This window comes from Arachis hypogaea, chromosome 19, assembly GCF_003086295.3.
Source record: "Arachis hypogaea cultivar Tifrunner chromosome 19, arahy.Tifrunner.gnm2.J5K5, whole genome shotgun sequence".
NCBI classification, from domain to species: domain Eukaryota; kingdom Viridiplantae; phylum Streptophyta; class Magnoliopsida; order Fabales; family Fabaceae; genus Arachis; species Arachis hypogaea.
In genome coordinates this window covers 53,976,336-53,995,902 of record NC_092054.1, presented here as the reverse complement: position 1 = coordinate 53,995,902, position 19,567 = coordinate 53,976,336, and the positions used below count along the sequence as shown (strand labels likewise).

Below are 19,567 nucleotides of genomic sequence, written 5' to 3'. Positions count from 1 at the left end.
AAAATAACTCGAAAAAAGATCTTTTTTTAAAAGTTTACCTAAACAAGCCCTAAGTGAGGTAGAGACGATAAAAGTGGTGAAAATTGAGAATGAAAAAAGTAAGGATGAAGGTTTATTTTAATTTTGGTTTTAGTTCTGAATTTAATTTTAAAAGGGATTGATTCTAATCAGAAAATTAAAGAAGATTGAAGTTGAAAATAATAGAATAGAAATAATTTAAAAATTTTAAAAAATTTAATAGAAATAGCTTTAATTTTAATAATTAATATTTTTATCAAACAATATTTATTTTTTATAAATATATTATTAGTTTAAATTTTTTTAATTAATTTTATCAGTGATCAAATATTACATGATCAAAAAATGACTATTTACTCGTTATAAAATCTGCTGAGAACTCTATATACTAGAACAATGGTATCAACTTTATTATTGGTGCAAATTAAATATACATTCATTGACACATAATCACATATAGCACAATTCACATGGGAAGCGACCTTAATGACATCGTTCCCAAAACAAAACAAACAAATTACAATAATGACTTCAGAGACCCTGTCACAAGAACCCACAAATTAAAGGTGGTTTCATGAAGTGAGATTTGCGGTTACCTCACATCACAATTACTACAATAATTTTCATGTAAAAAGATTAATCGAGGAGTGGATATTCAATTCGGTTCTTAATAATTATTTTGAAAGAATAATAAAATTTAAAAAAAAATATTTTTTTATTTTTGATATTTATTTTTATAAGATTGATTAATCTTTATACAATAAAAAAACATTGATTTTTTTTACACGAAAACTAATCTATCTTATAAAATTAAAAATCAGAAATAAAAAAAAATATTTTTTTATTAAAAGACTCATTATCTTTTGAAATAATTGTCTAGTATACTTTAGAATTTTTCTCTTAATTGAAATATACTTTGATGATCCAATACATATTTATATTTCAATTATCATTTTATAAAAATTATTTTAACTATTTTCATATAAATAATTATTAAAAAAATAAAAATTTACGTATAATTATTTTTATATAAAATTATTAAATAAATTTAACATATTTAATTAAATTATTATCCAATAAATTTTTAACAATCAAATTCTGATGAAAAAAAATTATACGTGAGCTTTTAGCAATAATAAATTCTTACATTTTATTTTATTCGAAAGTCCAAACCCAGGTAAAATCCAAAATCTTTTTTTTTTTTAATTTGTTTGGTTACTCTCAAGCACCTCATCCATGACTTTGGCAAAAGCCTTCAAAGCCTGAGTAGGCAAACAAGTCAGAACCAATATACCTTCTTCTCCCTTCTCATTCTGGCTAGGAACATGAAAATTCACCGCAGGAAATGCACCAGCACCAGGTTTCGCTAACCCTCCGTACAAAGCCTTACCCCACCCAAAATCCACGCCTCTGAACCCAGCATAAGTAGTATCCAACACAACGCAAGACCTTACTGTAGTAAACAAAGGCCTCCCATTTGTAACCATAAAATCCGCCACAGAATGTATATACTCTTCGTCAACCTTCTCAATTGCCTCTTTTATAAGCCCCACGGGGTATCCAAGCGTGCCCTCGGTCAGCTTCCCGGCGGTTGTAACTGCTGCCGGGAGCACCAAGCAGTTACCGTAGTAACTGTTTGGAATGGGAGGGTTAAACTTCGCGCGCCCATCGGTTATGCACATCATTCTAACGTAGTCGTTTGGGTTGAAACGCAATGCTTTGGTTCGGCATTGCCATACGAATGCGGTGAGTATTTGGAAGGTGGTTGCACTGGAGAGGCTTTCCGGGAGGAGGGATCGGAGGGTTGATACCTCGGAATCTCCGAAGAAGAAGGAATGTTGCTGGAGATCGGTGGGGAGGGTAGTTACGTTTAGGTCTGTGAGCTGGTCGTATTCCGGGTGGGGGCACGTGACGCGAGGGGTGTCACGTGCCGTTAGGAGTTCCCTGCGCCAAATTGGGGTGAAGGGAGGGTCTTGTGCGCCGTGGCTGAAGGCGGAGAGGGTGTACATGAACGTTACGATGCCGACGCCGTCGATCATGGCATGGTTGAAGCGGAGGCCGAAGATGAAACCGCCGCACTTCAGACGAGTCACCTGTATCAATTTCATCATAATAATGCTCATTTGATTTATCTTCTTAGATTTGATCTTAATTTTGAGACTAAACTTGTAAGGAAAAGACTATGCATGCAAAGCCAAAATACTAAAAATAAATAAATAAACTATGCAAGTGTAAATTTGAAGCTATGACATAAATAAAATAAATTTTTAATTTATCATAAAATGTTAATATAAAATAACTTAATTTAGATTAATTAACTTTACTATATATATTAATTAAAAAAATAATATTTGTATCACTATTTGCATGTATTTTATTTTTCATGATATAAAAGATAAATATGATTTTTTTTTCTCTTTTTTATTATTTTTTCTCAATACTAAAAAGTAAAAATATACCGAAAAAATATATAAAAAGATGGTGCATATATAATAATTTTTATTTAATATTAAAAAGGTAAACCTTATTTATATTATTATCAATCCGGTTTTGTTAGGTAGATAATAACTTTTGTAAACAATGCGAACAACGAATTTTAGAGTTGACCTAACAAAGTAAAAAAATATTCCACTCCCAAATTATCTCTTAAACCTTAACATTAGAATAACCATCTATACATCTAATAAATTGAACATTCAGTCATTAACTGTGCATGAATAAATCGAATTAAAAGAAATAACCATCTAATTAAAAATAATAAACATAATCATCTCCATACATATTGAATTAAACATCCAATATATCCATTATTCATGTCGTTTAATAATTTCATTATCTACCTATATTTTTTCTTACCAATAAAACTCAGTCTATTAAAAAGAGAGTACGTCTAGTTCTAATTTTTAAAAAATGTATTAGTCAAAATTTCAACCAGCCATTTATTTTAGTTCACAGTGTAAAAAATTTACATGTGCGAAAATTAATTCAATTATTTATTTTGATTTAAAATGTTACTGTAAATGAATTTTATTTTTTATACTTGTACTAATTTCTAAATAATAAATTATAGCTGAATAAATTATTATTATTATTATTATTATTATTATTATTATTGTTGTTGTTGTTGCTAATAATGTGAATATATATAATTAAATGTTTATAAAAGAATTTTGTGTAAATAATATAAAAAATATTAAATATATTCATCTAATTATTTATTTATTGTAACTTCTCTACTATTGATGATATTGGATGCTTATCATCTTTATCTTATTAGCTTCTGTCACATAAAATAATACAATATTCTATAACTGATTGACATTGTTATAAAATACTAATATTTTATAGAGTTGCATTATATACATGAGAATTGAGTTGCTTTCATATTAAGTACTTTTCCCGGCCTAAATTTTTCAAAAGTGAAAATATTTGTATTTACCTTTGTAGATTTACTGTAAATACATAATGGGAAGAAAATGACATATATAAAATAATAGCTGTTTAAATAAAAAATATATATTTATTGAGTTTGATCAACAATAACATTATTTTTTATGATGACAAATATACAAAAGTTTGATTTGAAAACCCAAATGTTATTTGATGAGTATTTTATTCTGCAAATCTATATTAGTATTGTTATTGAAAAAAATAGGTCAAGTTTTTAGCAGATTATATTGAACAAAATAAAAAAAAGAAGTTGCAGCCGTTTGAACCAAAATGGACAAACGATATGGCGTATTGCTGCTACAACCTTGTCTAATATTAGTTCGAGTAAAAGCATTTGCAAGAAAGAAAGAAATGTTTCTTTTTATCAAATTGATGGAGAAACCTATAAGAAAAATATTAAAAATCGTCGAATTTAGCGTTGCAAGTTAGCGTCCGTTTTATCGGCGAATTTATTGACGATTTTAGTATCAAATTTGTTAGGTCAAATCATTACCAGTGGATGTACGCTTCTGACGGTAAATTTGTCGATAACAATGAGAGGAAAAACAAGAAAAATAGGCGCGAAATATAGCATGGGATTTACCGGCGGATTTTTTTGCTAGTAAATCCAATTAGTGGAATGCTGTATTTTGGTGACGCACAATGTGTTACTGTTGAATTTATCCACCAATAAATCCGATGGTAACGAACCCTAAAATTCGAAGCACCAACCCTCTCCTTCATTCTGAAATCCCCCCTCTCTCTCTAACCTCTCTTCTCCCACTCTCTCTCTAACCGTCTCCTTTCCCCCACTGCTCTGTCAGCCCTGCCGCCATCGGCGTCTCCATCTCACCAAACCCAGCCCCTTCCTCCTCTCCCTCCGTCATCCGTGACTCCTTCTCTCCTTCTCTGTTTGTGTCTCGCCGTCCAACACTGCCATGGTGCTCTACCAGTAGGGGCTGTCGCTACCACTGCATCTCCCTCTCCTGAGTTCTTCTTTCTCTGTTCGAAGCTTAGGTTCCATGATCACCCATTTTCTTTATGTAAGTTAATTTAGGATTTAGTTATATGTTAATTTGTAGTTAATAAGTGGAATTGGTTATCATTGGTTATCATATGCTAATTGCATACCTTAGAAGAATGGAATGTTAATGAGTGTGGAGACTTTATGTTTAGCATTGAGAAAATACGGCAAACAACACTTAATCATGGGTTTAGGCCGTTGAAGATAAATTTTCTTATTAAAGCCTAAATAATTAATAATTAGCATTTTCTATGTGATTATATAAATATTTTAGCTATTAAGTTTAATTTACTTGCTTATGATATTTGAAGATATAAAATTATATTAATTATACATTATACCTAAATATAATCATCATATGTTGTCTGTGTTAGTACTTGTGTCTTAAAATTTATGCAATGTAATAACTTCTATGAATTAATGAGAATGTAAAGGATTAGTTCTAATTGAGTATTTATTATGTTAATCTATATGAATGCATAGAAAATATGAAACTATTATAAATAAATATGAAGTAATATATTATGAAGTTATTATTTTAAAATAAATCTCATGATGATTGGATGAACATGCATGTATAACAATTATTTGCTAAAATTTCTGAGATTGGGTTTCCCAAAAGGTAGTTTGAAGAAATTAAATATTATAGATTCAGGTTTTCTAAACTTACATATGTGTATAAATCAATTAAGAGGTTTTTTTTTATAAATGTTATTATATATGATGTCCTTATAAATGTATACAATAGTAAAAAAAAGTTAATATATTTTGTTGGAAATATTGTGAATATAATTGAGTTTTGACTGATACTGTAGATTGAGGTTGGTTGGATTTGTGAAAACCGTAAAAGGGGAAATATGTCCAACTTTAGGAAAGATTATATCAAAAATTTTTTGAAATAATATAAATGTTGAAGGATTTGTGTTGTATATATGCTGATTAGTATTAATTGGTATTCTCTTTGCAGACATTAGGATAAATAGCAGAGATGTCACGAGTGGGTCTCGTGGTCATGGTATAAGGAGGGTTTCCATGGGTACTCTAGAAATTTCTCAGTCATCGCCCTCTACTCCGACTACCCCGTCGACCCATGTGATGTCACAGATGGATCCACCGAACCAGCAGCTCATCATGGTTCCGAAACCCAACTACATGGCTCCTTTTACACGTCTCCTCCCTCCGTCCCCTACAGCTTGAGTGACAAAGCCCGTGGTGGGTGATTCCTCTAATACGTCCTAGCTAGATACCCCTCCAACACCACCTATCATACGGATGAGGATTGGCCTGATGGCATGTAGACGTGAGTACATACTATTTTAATGTCTTTTATCTGCAATCTATTTTGAATTTATCAACTTTTATGTGTTTTTATGTGTTTGCTAACATTAAGTTTTTCATTAATAGGTTTGCACTAAATAAAAATTCAAGTACACAGGAGATCTCTAATGTAATTAAGTGCATGTACGACAACCCATAACCGAGCAAGACCAAAGAGCGATGGTTTTAGAAGTGAGCAGTAAGAACTCAATGTTGTTGAATTAAATGTATTTTAACTGTTATTATTTCGACTAACTAATGTTGTTGAATTACTTTGTACAGAAGAAATTTATATGGGATAAAGACCATGATATCTTCATAAAAAATAATTACGACCACCAGATAGCTAGGCAACTTCAGTAGATGATTCAGGACATTCGTCAAGGGCATTACCACCTTAGGATTTGGCTCCGTCCAGATATTAAGAAGAAATTGGATGTCTATTTTAGTACTTATGAGGGGTTCAAGATTGTTGTCTAACGAACAGAATTAACAGGGTTTCACCGAGGTCGTCGAAGTATACCGATAAGCCGGTGACTTTCATGAAGATGAAGAGCAGGTTGGTATGTAGTTTGCTAATCTTTGTTAATTATTACTTGAATTAATTGTTACTTGATTTATTTTTTTAGTTGGTTTCAATAAGTGTGGTCTAAGTCGTTGGAGCGTGAGCCGATGTTGGCAGAGACCTTCAAGTATACCCATACGTTGAAGGCCAACAAGAAGAGATTTGCTGATGAGCGGTCTGCGGCTCATTATGTGAGTTTTAATTAATTTTAAGTTTCAAATGTACTCGGTTTAAAGTCAATTAACTATCATCCTAATCGCAATGTGTGTTACACAGGAGGACTACACGCAGAGATTGGAGGCCGCAACCCAACAATCTCAGCCTAGTGGGGACGACCCCAGCTTCGATCCCTCAGTCATAGATCCTGATAAGTTTTGGCGTAAAACCACCTCTGAGCCCTACAAGAATTGCATCTATGGGTTGGAGTCTTTTTTTTTTCCAGCGGCCTCCGCATCTCCACATTGGCAGCTTCATCTGCCTTTGCCTCTGCCACCAGCCCTGTCGATCCTGAGAAAGTTGTCGACTTGAGGGAGGAGGTGCAGAAGCTCACATAGGAGCTTTACCAACAGCAGTCTGAGTAGAGGTACAACGAGCTTCTTGCATGCGTGGGAGACACCGTTGCCATCAGGTCAGAGCTGACGGAGAAGGTGGAGCAGCTAGAGCATTTGCGAGACCAGATGGCGGTGTACAACTAGATGCACGTTGGATACAACGGCGCTGCTGGTGAGGCACTGACATCAGCACCTAGTCCGTCGCCTCAACAGGGGGAAGATGACAACGACAATGACAACGATTACCGCAATATGTAGGGTTTAGGGATTTAATTTATTTTATGTCTATGTTATCGTATTTTACTTCTTTGATTTTTTATTATATTCAGACCCTTGATATTTAATAAAATCATTAGTTGATTTCTAGTCATTTTAAATTTATGCCCTAATTTTGTAAACAAAATTTAATTTGACTACTAATTGTGCGCTAATTGTGCCAAAAAAGGATACCGTCGGATTTACTGACAGAATAAATTTAAGTTGACTACTAATTGTGCGCTAATTGTGCCAAAAAAAAGATACCGTCGGATTTACTGACAGAATTATCCGACTATAATTGAACGCCACAAAACATAATATGGTGCCAAAGTTACCATCGAAAAAATGCAACGGTAACCAACCGCTTATTTTCGTCACATTAATGGCAAAATCCAACTTAAAATCCACCAGTAATTAGCGTTGGACAAAATAATTTTTCGGTAAAAATTTTTCGGCGTCATTTATACCATTAAATTCAATCTAATGGTAAATATGACGACAGCCTAATTACCAGCAGATTTATCAAATAAATCCGACAATACTCAACATTTTTCTAGTAGTGAAAAAAGATGAAACTTAGAGAGTAAGTTGAAAATCAAAGGTAAAGGTTAACTTAGTACAACAAGAATAAGCATGGCTACCAAAAGAGAGAAAAACAATAGCAAAGACAACACACACACCCCACAATCTTTTGCAATTTGTAATTTTTGTTCCTTTGCATTCTGCGTCTCCACTACTTTACTATTGCATTCATTTTCTGGAGAAGAATGCAACCATGTTTCACTATTATATGTTCAGATTTTGTTACCAAGGACACCTCAAGTTTTAGAAGGAATGCACTTATATAAAAGAGGAGGCATTTGGCCAAGAGGTGAAGGCAAGGAGTGAGAGCCCTAAATCTAATTTTTCTAGAGCATTCTAGCTACTTATCTTCTCCTTCATTTAGTTCATTGAATATGTTTCTTTTCTAGTTTATCTTACTTTGTTTTCATAGGAAAAAAGCTAATATGTTAGGCATTTGTAAAAATTATTGAAAGAAAAGACAAAGAGAGATACTAATTGGAGAAAAAGTTATAGATTATGTCAAATTCTTTTGATATAATTTTTGTTTTGTGTTATGAATTTGAGAAGTTTTTCTTATTAAGTAAGAAGAGCACTTAATATAATGTAGAAGTCTAAGTTAGGTTAACTTAGTGGTGACAAGCTTGGTTAGCTGTTTGTGTGTTCTTTGATAGGATTAGCAAGAATCCTAGAAAATTGGTATATGTAATTTCAAAAAATTGTAATAAAAATTCTACTATTATTGTAATAGAGACTAAGTGTATATCACATTACATTAAGTGACTAAATCAGGATATATGATTGTGCAAACTTTTTTTCTTTATTGCTTTGTCTTTTATTCTGTTTTTATGAAATAAAAATAAAATATCTCTTACATAATCGATTTAGTAGACACTACAATAACTAAGATTTAAATCTATTTTGATGATTAAGTTAAAAAATAATCTTAAATTTAACTTTCTTTTTTCTAAATCATTAATAACCTTCAAAATATATATATATATATATATATATATATATTATATATATATATATATATATATATATATATATATATATATATATATATTATGTGTAATTTCTAGTATATATCCATACTTATAGTAACTATGGTTGATATATAAATATTATTAAAATTAACGTCATGTGTTTTTAGCAATCTCTTTTAAAAGCGTTGCTAAATAAAAAAAAAGTATATATATATATATATATATATATATATATATATATATTTGGTGTGCTTTTGTATCAATAAATACGGTTAGTATCTTAACTTAATTAGTTTTGTCAAGATAATATATAACTGCCTTCATTGATACAAAACACACGTTTTTGTAAACTTTTTAGTGTGACTAAAGCACAACTTCACAAATCACAACACGTTTCTTTTTTAATTCTGTTAGACAACATTCCAAGAAGAAAGGGACCATTAGTTGTTGTTGTCCCGTGTCTCGTTTGAGCACATATTTTTGTGGATATAAAAACGTCGTACAAATTAAAGGCATGCAACACGGACTATTGTATCAAGAATTTTGTTAGGTAGACAATAATTTTCGTAAAAATAGATTTTAAAATTGAGTCAATAAAATAAAAATAATATTTCACTTCTAAATTACTTCCTAAATTTTAACATTAAGATATTATAATCTTAATATGTTAGGCTTGATTGAAATAAAAAGGGAGGCAATCTCAAAACTTGATGTTATTCGAATTTGGGGTTATAGTACTATGAGATGGGAGTATGTGGAGTCTAGAGGAGCCTCGGGAGGGTTGCTTTTAATGTGGGACGAGGCAATATTTAAATCTAGAAATTGTTATAAAGGTGAGAGATGGCTGTGTGTTGAAGGCGTGTTGATGAAAAGCAATTTTAATTGTGCGTTTTGTTTGGTGTACGGGGCGTTTGGGAGGGAGGAAAAGAGGGTGGTGTGGGAGGAGCTGAGCTATATTGTGGGGCTGTGTCAGGTCCCGTTCTGCTTGTTTGGGGACTTTAATGAGATTTTGCATAGTGAAGAACGCAAAGGGGCGACTAATCCACCGGCGTCATCGGAAGAGTTTAGGGATTGGGTTCATGATATGCAATTGGTGGACTTACCTCTTAATGACAGAAAATTCACGTGGTTCAGAGGTCGTTCTTGCAGTAGAATAGATAGGGTCCTGCTCAATATTGAGTGGATTGAGCAGTTTCCTGACATTCGAATTAAAGGTGGACCAAGAGGGTTGTCAGATCACTGCCCGTTAATTGTGGAAGCCTCAAGAGTTAGCAGGGGCCCCCGCCCATTTCGAAGCCTGGATTCCTGGTTCACGCATGAGGGTTTCCTGAGGTTGGTTAGAGATGAATGGAGAAACCTGGGGGATGCGCATTTTACTAGCAAGTTGAAGGCCTTGACGATTCCTTTGCGAAAATGGCACAGGGACAACTTTGGGGACATGAATAGGAGATTACTGCTTCTGGAGGAGGAGATTAAGAAGGTGGATAACCAGGTGAGTAACGGCACTTATGATGGAACGACGGAAGCTAGAAGGAAGGCGCTGGTAAGCTTTTGTGAGAAATGGTATGTTCGGAAAGAACTTCATTGGAAGCAGATGTCTAGGTCGCAGCATGCTAGAAACATGGATAGAAATACTCGATTCTTCCATAACATTGCCTCGGCAAGAAGCAGGAATAACAGGATTGATGTTCTAAGGATTCATGGGTGGATTGTACGAAATCAGGCTAGGGTAAAGGCTGCAATTATAGGATTTTATAAGGATTTGTACAGACAAGAATATGCACTAAGGATTGGGTTTCGGGAGGGTTTGGTGAGACGGATTAATGGAGCTGAGGCGGAGGCCTTGGAAGTCATGCCATCGGTAGAGGAGATTAGGGATGCAGTTTTGGATTGTGACTCTTCTAAAGCCCCAGGGAGTAATGGGTACAATATGAACTTTATCAAACAATGTTGGGAAGAGATTGGTCAGGAGTTCACTGCGGCGGTCTTGGGGTTCTTCCAAAGTGCGAAACTACCAACTGATGCGAATGTCACGTGGGTTACACTAGCTCCGAAATTTGTGGGTGCAAATGAAATTAAGGACTTTAGGCCGATTAGTATGGTTGGGTGTGTCTATAAGGTGATTTCTAAGGTTATGGTGAGGAGGTTGAGAACAGTTATGCCTGAATTGGTCGGAGAGACGCAGACTGCTTTTGTGAAGGGCAGAAAGATCCATGATGGCGCCCTTATTGCCTGTGAGACGGTGCAGTGGCTCAAGACGCATAGAAAGAAAGCGGCAATTATAAAGCTAGATTTTCAGAAAGCATATGATAGAGTTAGATGGAGCTTTGTGGATGTTGTGCTACAGAAGATGGGTTTCGGGCAAAGATGGAGGAGTTGGGTGAAGGAGTGTGTAAGTACGGCAACTATGTCAGTCTTAGTGAATGGATCTCCATCCAAGCCTTTTAAGATGGAGAGGGGCCTAAGGCAAGGAGATCCTTTGTCTCCTCTTCTGTTTGTTCTTGTGGTGGATGTGTTGCATAGGATGCTGGGAGAAGCTGTAAGGAATGGGCGTATTACTCCGCTACGGGTTGGGAGGGAACATATTGAACTATCACACCTTCAATTTGCGGATGACACTATCCTATTTTGCCCTCCGGAGACAGAGACAATTGAGAATTATAAGAGGTTGCTGCGGTGTTTCGAGCTGATGTCGGGTCTGAGCATTAATTTTGATAAGTCGAATCTCATCTCAGTTAATTGTGAGCAGGAGTGGGTGGAGCATGTGTGTGGGCTTCTAGAATGCAAGCAAGCTGTTTTACCTATGAGGTATCTCGGGATTCCTCTAGGAGCGAACCCGCGTTTGGTGAAGACGTGGAAACCGATCATAGATAAGGTGGAAGCGAAACTCAGCTTATGGAAAGCGAAGATTCTAAATAAAGCAGGCAAGCTAGTTCTTATTAAATCGGTGTTGAATAGCCTGCCGATTTACTACCTTAGCTTGTACAAGATGCCGAAGGCGGTCGCCGACAAGTTGATTGCCTTACAGAGGAGATTCCTGTGGTGTAAGGAGGATGGCAACAACGGTATACCTTTAGTCAAGTGGGAAATGGTTCAGGCTCCTAAGAAGGCTGGAGGGCTGGGGGTTGGGGATGCAGTGCTCAGGAACACAGCATTGCTGTTTAAGTGGTGGTGGCGGTTTTCTAAGGAAGATTGTCCGTTATGGAAGAAGATTGTATGCTCCTGTAACAATTTGAATCCTCAGGTTATGCTTTCTAGTCAGACTCTACTGGTAAAGGGTGGCCCTTGGAAAGACATCTGTCAGTTGAATATAAAGGATCAGCGGGTAAAAGAAAAAATTATGAGTGGGCTGATAATGGAAGTTGGAAATGGGTGTAGAACACGTTTCTGGGAAGATAACTGGGTTCATGGTGGTCCTCTAAAAGCGAGTTTTCCAAGGCTCTTCTCTGTTTCAAACCAACAAGGATCTGTGATAGGGGATTGTGGGTTTTAGGATGGGTTAGAGTGGATTTGGAATTTCCATTGGAGGCGAGAGTTGTTTCAATGGGAATTGGAACTAGTGCACCAACTACATGAGAGGTTAAGACCAGTGAAACTATCAGCTGACAGAGAGGATAATCTTGTTTGGAAATTTGATAATAAAGGTATTTTTTCTACTAACTCCTTCTTGCAGGTGTTGCAATCTGAGAATCTTTCGGAGGAGATTACGAGCTATAGCTTCACAAGTGCGATCTGGAAAGGATTGGTTCCAACTAGAGTAGAGCTGTTTGGTTGGTTCGTTTTAGTGGGAAGAGTGAATACTAAAGAAAGGTTGAGTAGATTAGGCATACTTCAACAGCATGATAATATCTGTGTCTTGTGTAAAAAAGAAATTGAGTGTGTTCATCATTTGTTTGTATTCTGTGAGTTTACTTGGCAGGTGTGGTGCGTCTGGTTGAGATGTTTTCACAGAGATTGGGCTGTCCCAGGAAACATTAAAGGCTTGTTTGAGAGTTGGAATGGAACGACAAGTAGAAAAGAGGAGCACAAGAGGTGGCTGGCTGGTTTTTTTGCAGTAATTTGGAACGTCTGGTTAGAACGCAATAACCAGATCTTCAACAATCAGGAGGTTAATGTTGGTGTCATTCAAAACAGGTCGTTTTTGAGTTATAAGGAGTGGACTGGTATTGATCCTACTGGTTGTTGATGGCAATGCCGGAGATGACATAGGATTGTTACCTTTGTTTTTTAGTTTTTCTTATGTTTCTGTCTGTTTATGCTCCACTCTCATGTGTTGAGCTTCCTTTGTTTCCTTTGTTTCAAAAAAAAAAAAATTATTTACATATCTAGTGAGTTAAATATTTGATATATCTATTATTCATATTGTTTAATATTCTCATTGATTGTCTATCTATACTTTTCTTTTTATGAATACTTAAAAAAAGAATCACCAAGTTACATAAGAAAAAAATCAACAATAAATTATATAAATTTAAGAATTTGGTTTTTATAAAAAGATTGATTATCCTACTGTAAAATTTTTATTCAATTATAACATATTTGATTATTCTAATAATTAATTAATTTAAAAATAGGTAGAATTTGGAGGAACTGGGTAAAGGAGTGTCTTACTACGGCCACTATGTCGGTACTGGTAAATGGGTCGCCATCCAAGCCGTTTAATATGGAGCGAGGACTCCGACAAGGGGATCCTCTCTCTCCATTTCTGTTTGTGCTAGTAGTTGATGTGTTGCATCGAATGCTGGGAGAAGCTGTCAGAAACGGCCGCATTGAACCACTGCTGGTGGGAGGAGAGCATATCGCATTGTCGCATTTACAATTTGCAGATGATACGATATTGTTTTGCCCCCCAGTAACAGAGACAATTGTGAATTATAAGAGACTGTTGTAGTGTTTTGAGCTGATGTCGGGGTTGAGTATCAATTTTGATAAGTCAAATCTGATAGCGGTGAATTGTGAGCAGGATTGGATAGATCATGCATGTGGTCTACTGGGATGCCAGCAAGCGGTATTACCAGTAAGGTATCTCGGAATTTCCTTGGGGGCAAATCCGCGTTTGGTGAAGACTTGAAAAACGATAATAGATAAGGTGGAAGAGAAACTTAGCCTGTGGAAAGCAAAGGTCTTAAACAAAGCGGGTAAGCTCGTGCTTATAAAATCAGTGCTGAATAGCCTTCTGATATATTACCTTAGTCTGTACAAGATGGCGAAGGCGGTTGCGGACAAGCTGATATCTTTGCAAAGGAGATTTATGTGGTGTAAGGGGGATGGTAATGAGGGTGTCCCATTAGTTAAGTGGGAGCTGGTTCAGGCGCCGAAAAAAGCTGGGGACTTGGGAGTTGGGGATGCATTGCTTCGAAACACAGTGCTCTTGTTTAAGTGGTGGTGGAGGTTTTCAACGGAGGAGTGCCCCTTGTGGAAGAAGATTGTTTGCTCATGTAACAACCTGAACCCAGATATAATGCTCGTAAATCAGCAGCTACCGGTTAGAGGAGGGCCCTGGAAAGACATTTGCCAATTGAACATCATAGAGCAAAGGATAAAAGACAAAATGCTTACTGGTATGGCGATGGAGGTAGGTAACGGAAGGAGGACTCGGTTTTGGGAGGATAATTGGCTGCAAGGTGGACCCCTGAAAGTGGCTTTTCCAAGACTTTATGCTATTTCGAACCAACAAGGAGCTATGATAGGGGATTGTGGGTTTTGGGATGGGCTCGAGTGGATTTGGAATCTCCAGTGGAGAAGGGAACTGTTCCAATGGGAGATAGAACTTCTCCACTAGTTTCATGAGAGGTTAAGACCGGTGAAGTTGGCAGATGGTACAGAGGATAATATGGCGTGGAGGTTTGATAGTAAAGGGGTGTTTTCTACCAGATCTGTTATGCAGGTACTTCAATCAGAGACTCTATCAGATGAGATAACGAGTTACAGCTTTACAAGTGCAGTCTGGCGAGGTGTGGTACCTTCAAGAATTGAGCTATTTGGATGGTTTGTGCTGGTTGGTCGAGTGAATACCAAGGAAAGATTGAGTAGGCTAGGCGTTATTACTCCCAGTGATAATATCTGTGTTCTGTGTAAGAAGGAGATAGAATCGGTCAAACATTTATTCCTTCTATGTGATCTAACATGGCAGGTGTGGTGCAGTTGGTTGAGGAGTTTTGGTGAGGCGTGGGTTATTCCTGGTACTATTAGGGAACTATTTGAGAGTTGGACTGGTAGGCATAAGCAAAAACAAGAGCAGAAAACGTGGCTGATTAGCTTCTTCACAGTGATCTGGAATATTTGGGCGGTGGAATGTAATGCTAGGATCTTCAATCATAAGGAAGCAGGTGTTGAGAGTGTAATAAGGAGGACATTTATAAGCTACAAAGAATGGACCGATAGTGATCCTTTAGGCAGTTGACATGATTTATGTAATTCTATATAGCACTTGTTGTTAGAATCTTTTGCTCTACTTTACTGTGTTGAGCTTCTTCTTTTGTTTCAAAAAAAAAAATAGGTAGAATAACATGTGTAAATATATATACAAAATATAGTGACTGAGTTATTAGTGCTGTTTTAGTGTTTATTGAGTATTTTTATTATGAAAATAATATATTTAAAGGCGATCTGATGCTTAGACATTTATATTTTATTATTGAATTAATTAAAATATTATTTTTGTTCTTAATATTTTGAATAAATCTTAAAGTTATTTCTAACGTTTAAATCGTTTTATTTAAGTCTCTAACGTGTTAAAATCTTCTCAATATATATTATTTTATTATTAGTAATTTATTAATAGAGTTAACGATAGAACACCATTAAGACAATTTTAAAACATTAGAATCTTAAATAAGACGAAATGTTAGAAGCAAAAACTATACATTACTTTTAAAAAAATTATCAATATTTATATATAATGAAAATTCAGGAGAGGTTTGATATAAAAATTTATTCTTAAAATATTCTTTATCATGCATATTTATAAAATTATTTTTTATTATTTTTAATATTTAAATCCAAAACGTATTAGTTAGAGTAATAACATCAATGTTTTATATTCACGCAATCTTTGCAATTATATATATATATATATATGTTGGTTACAATATCTTGACAATAATTAAAAAATGTAGCTAAGGTTAAAGTTAGATTTTTTATTATTTGATAATATATTTTTTAATTAAAAGAACAAAAATAGTATCAAATTAAAAACTATTGCTAAGTAATAAAAATGTGTAATCTTAATTTTAACTACACTTTTTAGACTTGTTAAGATTTTAAATAATATTTAAATGATAATAAAAATCAGTTTAAATAATCTAAAATTAACTTATTTAATATTTATTAATTATTATTAAAATAATTATATAATTTTAAATATAATAAATATATAACTACAAATGTTATATTTATAAAATTATAGATATTATATTATATAAAATAATTTTAAATATTCTCTTTCTAGGATTTCCGAAATTTTAAAACCAACTTAGTTGTTACTATACACAAAGAGTATAACCTATTAGAACTAGAGTTACTATTAGTAATGGTAAAAAAATTAGAAAGTAATACGATCAGACGTTAAGTCCAAGTCTTATATTAGAGAAGGAAGATGCTCCCAACAAAACGTGTAAAATGTTTTTTGTAAAGATATTTATGTGTCGTATTATTATTGGAGTATTAACGAATCGATTATTTTTAAATTTTTTAACAAATTAGAATAAAATTTATTTTTTTATAACAATAATAAATTTAATTATTATCAGATTCGGTCGAACCCACTAATTTACAAAACTCACTGAACCATCGTTTTTTTTTTTATTTTTTTAGACAAAAATTAGGGATATATTTATTTTTTTATAAAAAAATTTAAACATAATTTAGTTCAGATTGTGTAAATCGATAGAATCAAATCGGATCTAATAATTATAATATAGACATTTGAGTTTATTATTGTTGTTATAATAAATCGATTTTGTTCTAATTTATTAAAAAATAAATTATTAACCGATTTAATAAAGATGTCCAATAATATTATGACATAAGTAAACGTCTTAAAAAAAAGACATTTTTAATATTTTTATCAAAAGGATCTCCATTAGAGAAATATTGCACATCAACTAACCTTGTATAACCTCATAATTGTACAAGATTCCCATGTAAATGCTTGTGAAATTAATTTACGAAGATCATTGAATTAAAATTAGAAAACATATGTAAAGTAAAAGAAAAATCATGATAATTGTACCACCTATTATGTATATCTCTTACTTTTTATAAATCACTTTTAATTAAAAAATAAAATATAAATAAAAGATATACACAAAAAATAGTACATATAATATTTCTCAAATTAAAATATATGGTATGTTGTAGAATATTAGACCTGAATAAGAAGAAGGGGAGTATCAATAACTCCTTCTGAACCGGGAACATCATAGAGGAGCTCTTCAAAGCATGGAAATGGAGGTTCAAGAGCATCACCAAACTGATCAAGTGTGACACCAGCATCAGCTTCAATGAACATAATTCCTTCTTCATTACAATCCACCATGAGTTTTCCATCAGGCCTTTCCCTAAGCCTACCAGCAAGTGGATAATAGAACACAAGTGCTTGTGCAATTGCATTCCTAATGATTTCAACTGGGTCTTTTCCTTCCATTGAAGGCTCACTACAGTAGAATTGTATGATCGGAATTTGGGCGCGAAGGCCGGCTTGCGAATCAATGTCGGATAGAAGCTTGATTTCATGGGGTGTGGCCTTACAAGGAGCTACTAACTCTGGTTGTTTTCTGTGGACTGTGAAGACCAGAGAGGGAGATTCATGTTCTAGGGTTTGAGAAAAGGCCATTATTTGGATAACAACTCAATAAGGAGGAATATAATGTATGTATGTAGTGTTGTGAAAGTGTGAAGAGCCTTCATTTATCTTACTGCAATTTATAGGAAAGTAAGATCCGAAAGAAAGAAAGATAGGATAAATATTATGTGATTAATATTATTTTTTGAAAAAGTTATATCTATGAATAAATATATGTGTAATTTAACTTATTTTTAATGTGTATTTTATATTTTATGTATAGAAAAATATTAGAAGACTATTAAGATTTATTATTTTTGACTATCAATTAGCTATTAATATTTAAAAGTATGAACTATTAAAGTATGTTGTTGAATTATTAAACAAAAAAAAAAATTGAATTGACAACTAAAAATAATAACAAAAACAATAAATTTTAATAATTATCTAACATTTTTCTTGTGTATATTCTACACTATTAACTAATTTTAATAGATGTCAAACATAATTGTTTATTTTTATTTTGTATTTGAATTAATATTAACAAATTTTCTATTTTCTTACACTAAAATTTTGATCCGTAATATTTCTCGAAAGATATTTGAACTAGCATCAGTATGGATGTTAATATTGAGCTCATTCATTTACTTATTATTAAGCTGGTTTCAAAATTTATTACAATAAAATTTTATAAGAAAATTAATTATTCCAAAGGTTACTTGAAACGCTGATTTGGGCATGGACGTGAGGTCCAAATTTTTTGTGGGACACCTTTGACTTGTTCTTGCGTTGAGATACCATCGTCCGAGTTTTTTGTGAGGAGGTGAGGGGTGGTACCTGCAAGAGACTCCGATATTTAAGTTAGCAAGGAGGTTTTAGTAGGATAGAACATGTATATATCTGAGGGGGTGTCAGTGTATTTATAATAGAGTTTGATGACCACCTTTTCTTGAAGTAGTTCCATCTTTAATTGATGGATAACCGTTCCATTTATCTTTGGAAGTTTGTTGGGATCTATCTTTTAGGAGAGATATAGAGATAGTATGAGAGATTCGGAGAAGCGATTACTTATTTGGATAAGTAACATTGGTATTTGTCGTTGTGTGCTACCTCTTTAAAAGGTCGGGTAAATGGTAAAGGGAACCCTTTTTGGGTATGGATCTTTTTTGGACTTGTTGGGCCTGGCTTTATGTCTTGACCTAGGGTATGAACAGTGTGTTTGTTTGAGTCCAGACTTTTTAGGAAGTCGATTCAAGCATTTTATGGTTTTAGTTTCGAGGTCGAGTACTCCTCCTTCACAAGGTCGGGTACTTGACGTATTTTAAAATTTTAAATGTTGCCTCTTTAAATGAGGGGCGAACGTTGCGCGACAGTTCCCTTGGGATTTGCGTATGTCTTTAAAGAGGGTTGTGAAATGACTATTTTGCTTCTTCTCTCTTATAAACTATTTTGCGTTTTCCTCCTTTTCCTTTTGCTTCCTTTGCTCCCTTCATCACAAAAACTCCCTCATTTTCTTTCTTTGTTTGTTTCGCAGCCGCTTTTCATTTTTCAAGATTTTCGTTATCTTGATTCGTTTGAAAGAGTTCTTGGTTAAGAGGATCGTTTGTGACTTTGCTGCTTGACGTGTCCTTCCATTCTTTAAATTTTATCAAGGTTGGTGTTTTTGTCTCTTGACTTTATTCATGATTATTCTTGGACTTTTTGAATCTATTTTTTTGTTTGGGTGACATTTAGAGTAATGGCAGAGATTCTTACATTGTTGATTTTGTTATATCTTGAAACTCCTTTGATTGCTGCGGCTTTATCTAATAAAACACCTTTTTTTTAAACTATGTTTTGTCGTCTGATATTATTGTTGTGAATGTTTGACTGTATTTCTAGAATTTGGAAAAACTTGTTGTTTTATTATTGTAGGACCTAATCGTGTTGCCCCCTAATGGTGTCATTGCCGGTAGTATAGGAGGGATGCCATTTTTATGCTTTCTGTTTTGAAAAGATCTTTTTGAAATTGTGTTTTGTGTTTTGTTGCTTTTGCCCGACTTCTTTTGCTGGTGGCCGAGCTCTTTAGTG

At 33.8% G+C, this 19,567-nt stretch overlaps 1 protein-coding gene across 1 annotated transcript; it reads right to left on the bottom strand.

The window, feature by feature from the left end:
- Positions 1-1,142: 1,142 nt before the first annotated feature.
- Positions 1,143-17,744, bottom strand: LOC112775474 (benzyl alcohol O-benzoyltransferase). Its single transcript, XM_025819100.3, has 2 exons — positions 17,084-17,744; positions 1,143-2,111 (listed from the first exon to the last, which is right to left on the bottom strand). Exons 1-2 carry the CDS (start codon positions 17,546-17,548, stop codon positions 1,221-1,223), a joined length of 1,356 nt encoding a protein of 451 aa, XP_025674885.1. The 5' UTR covers positions 17,549-17,744; the 3' UTR covers positions 1,143-1,220.
- Positions 17,745-19,567: the final 1,823 nt, after the last annotated feature.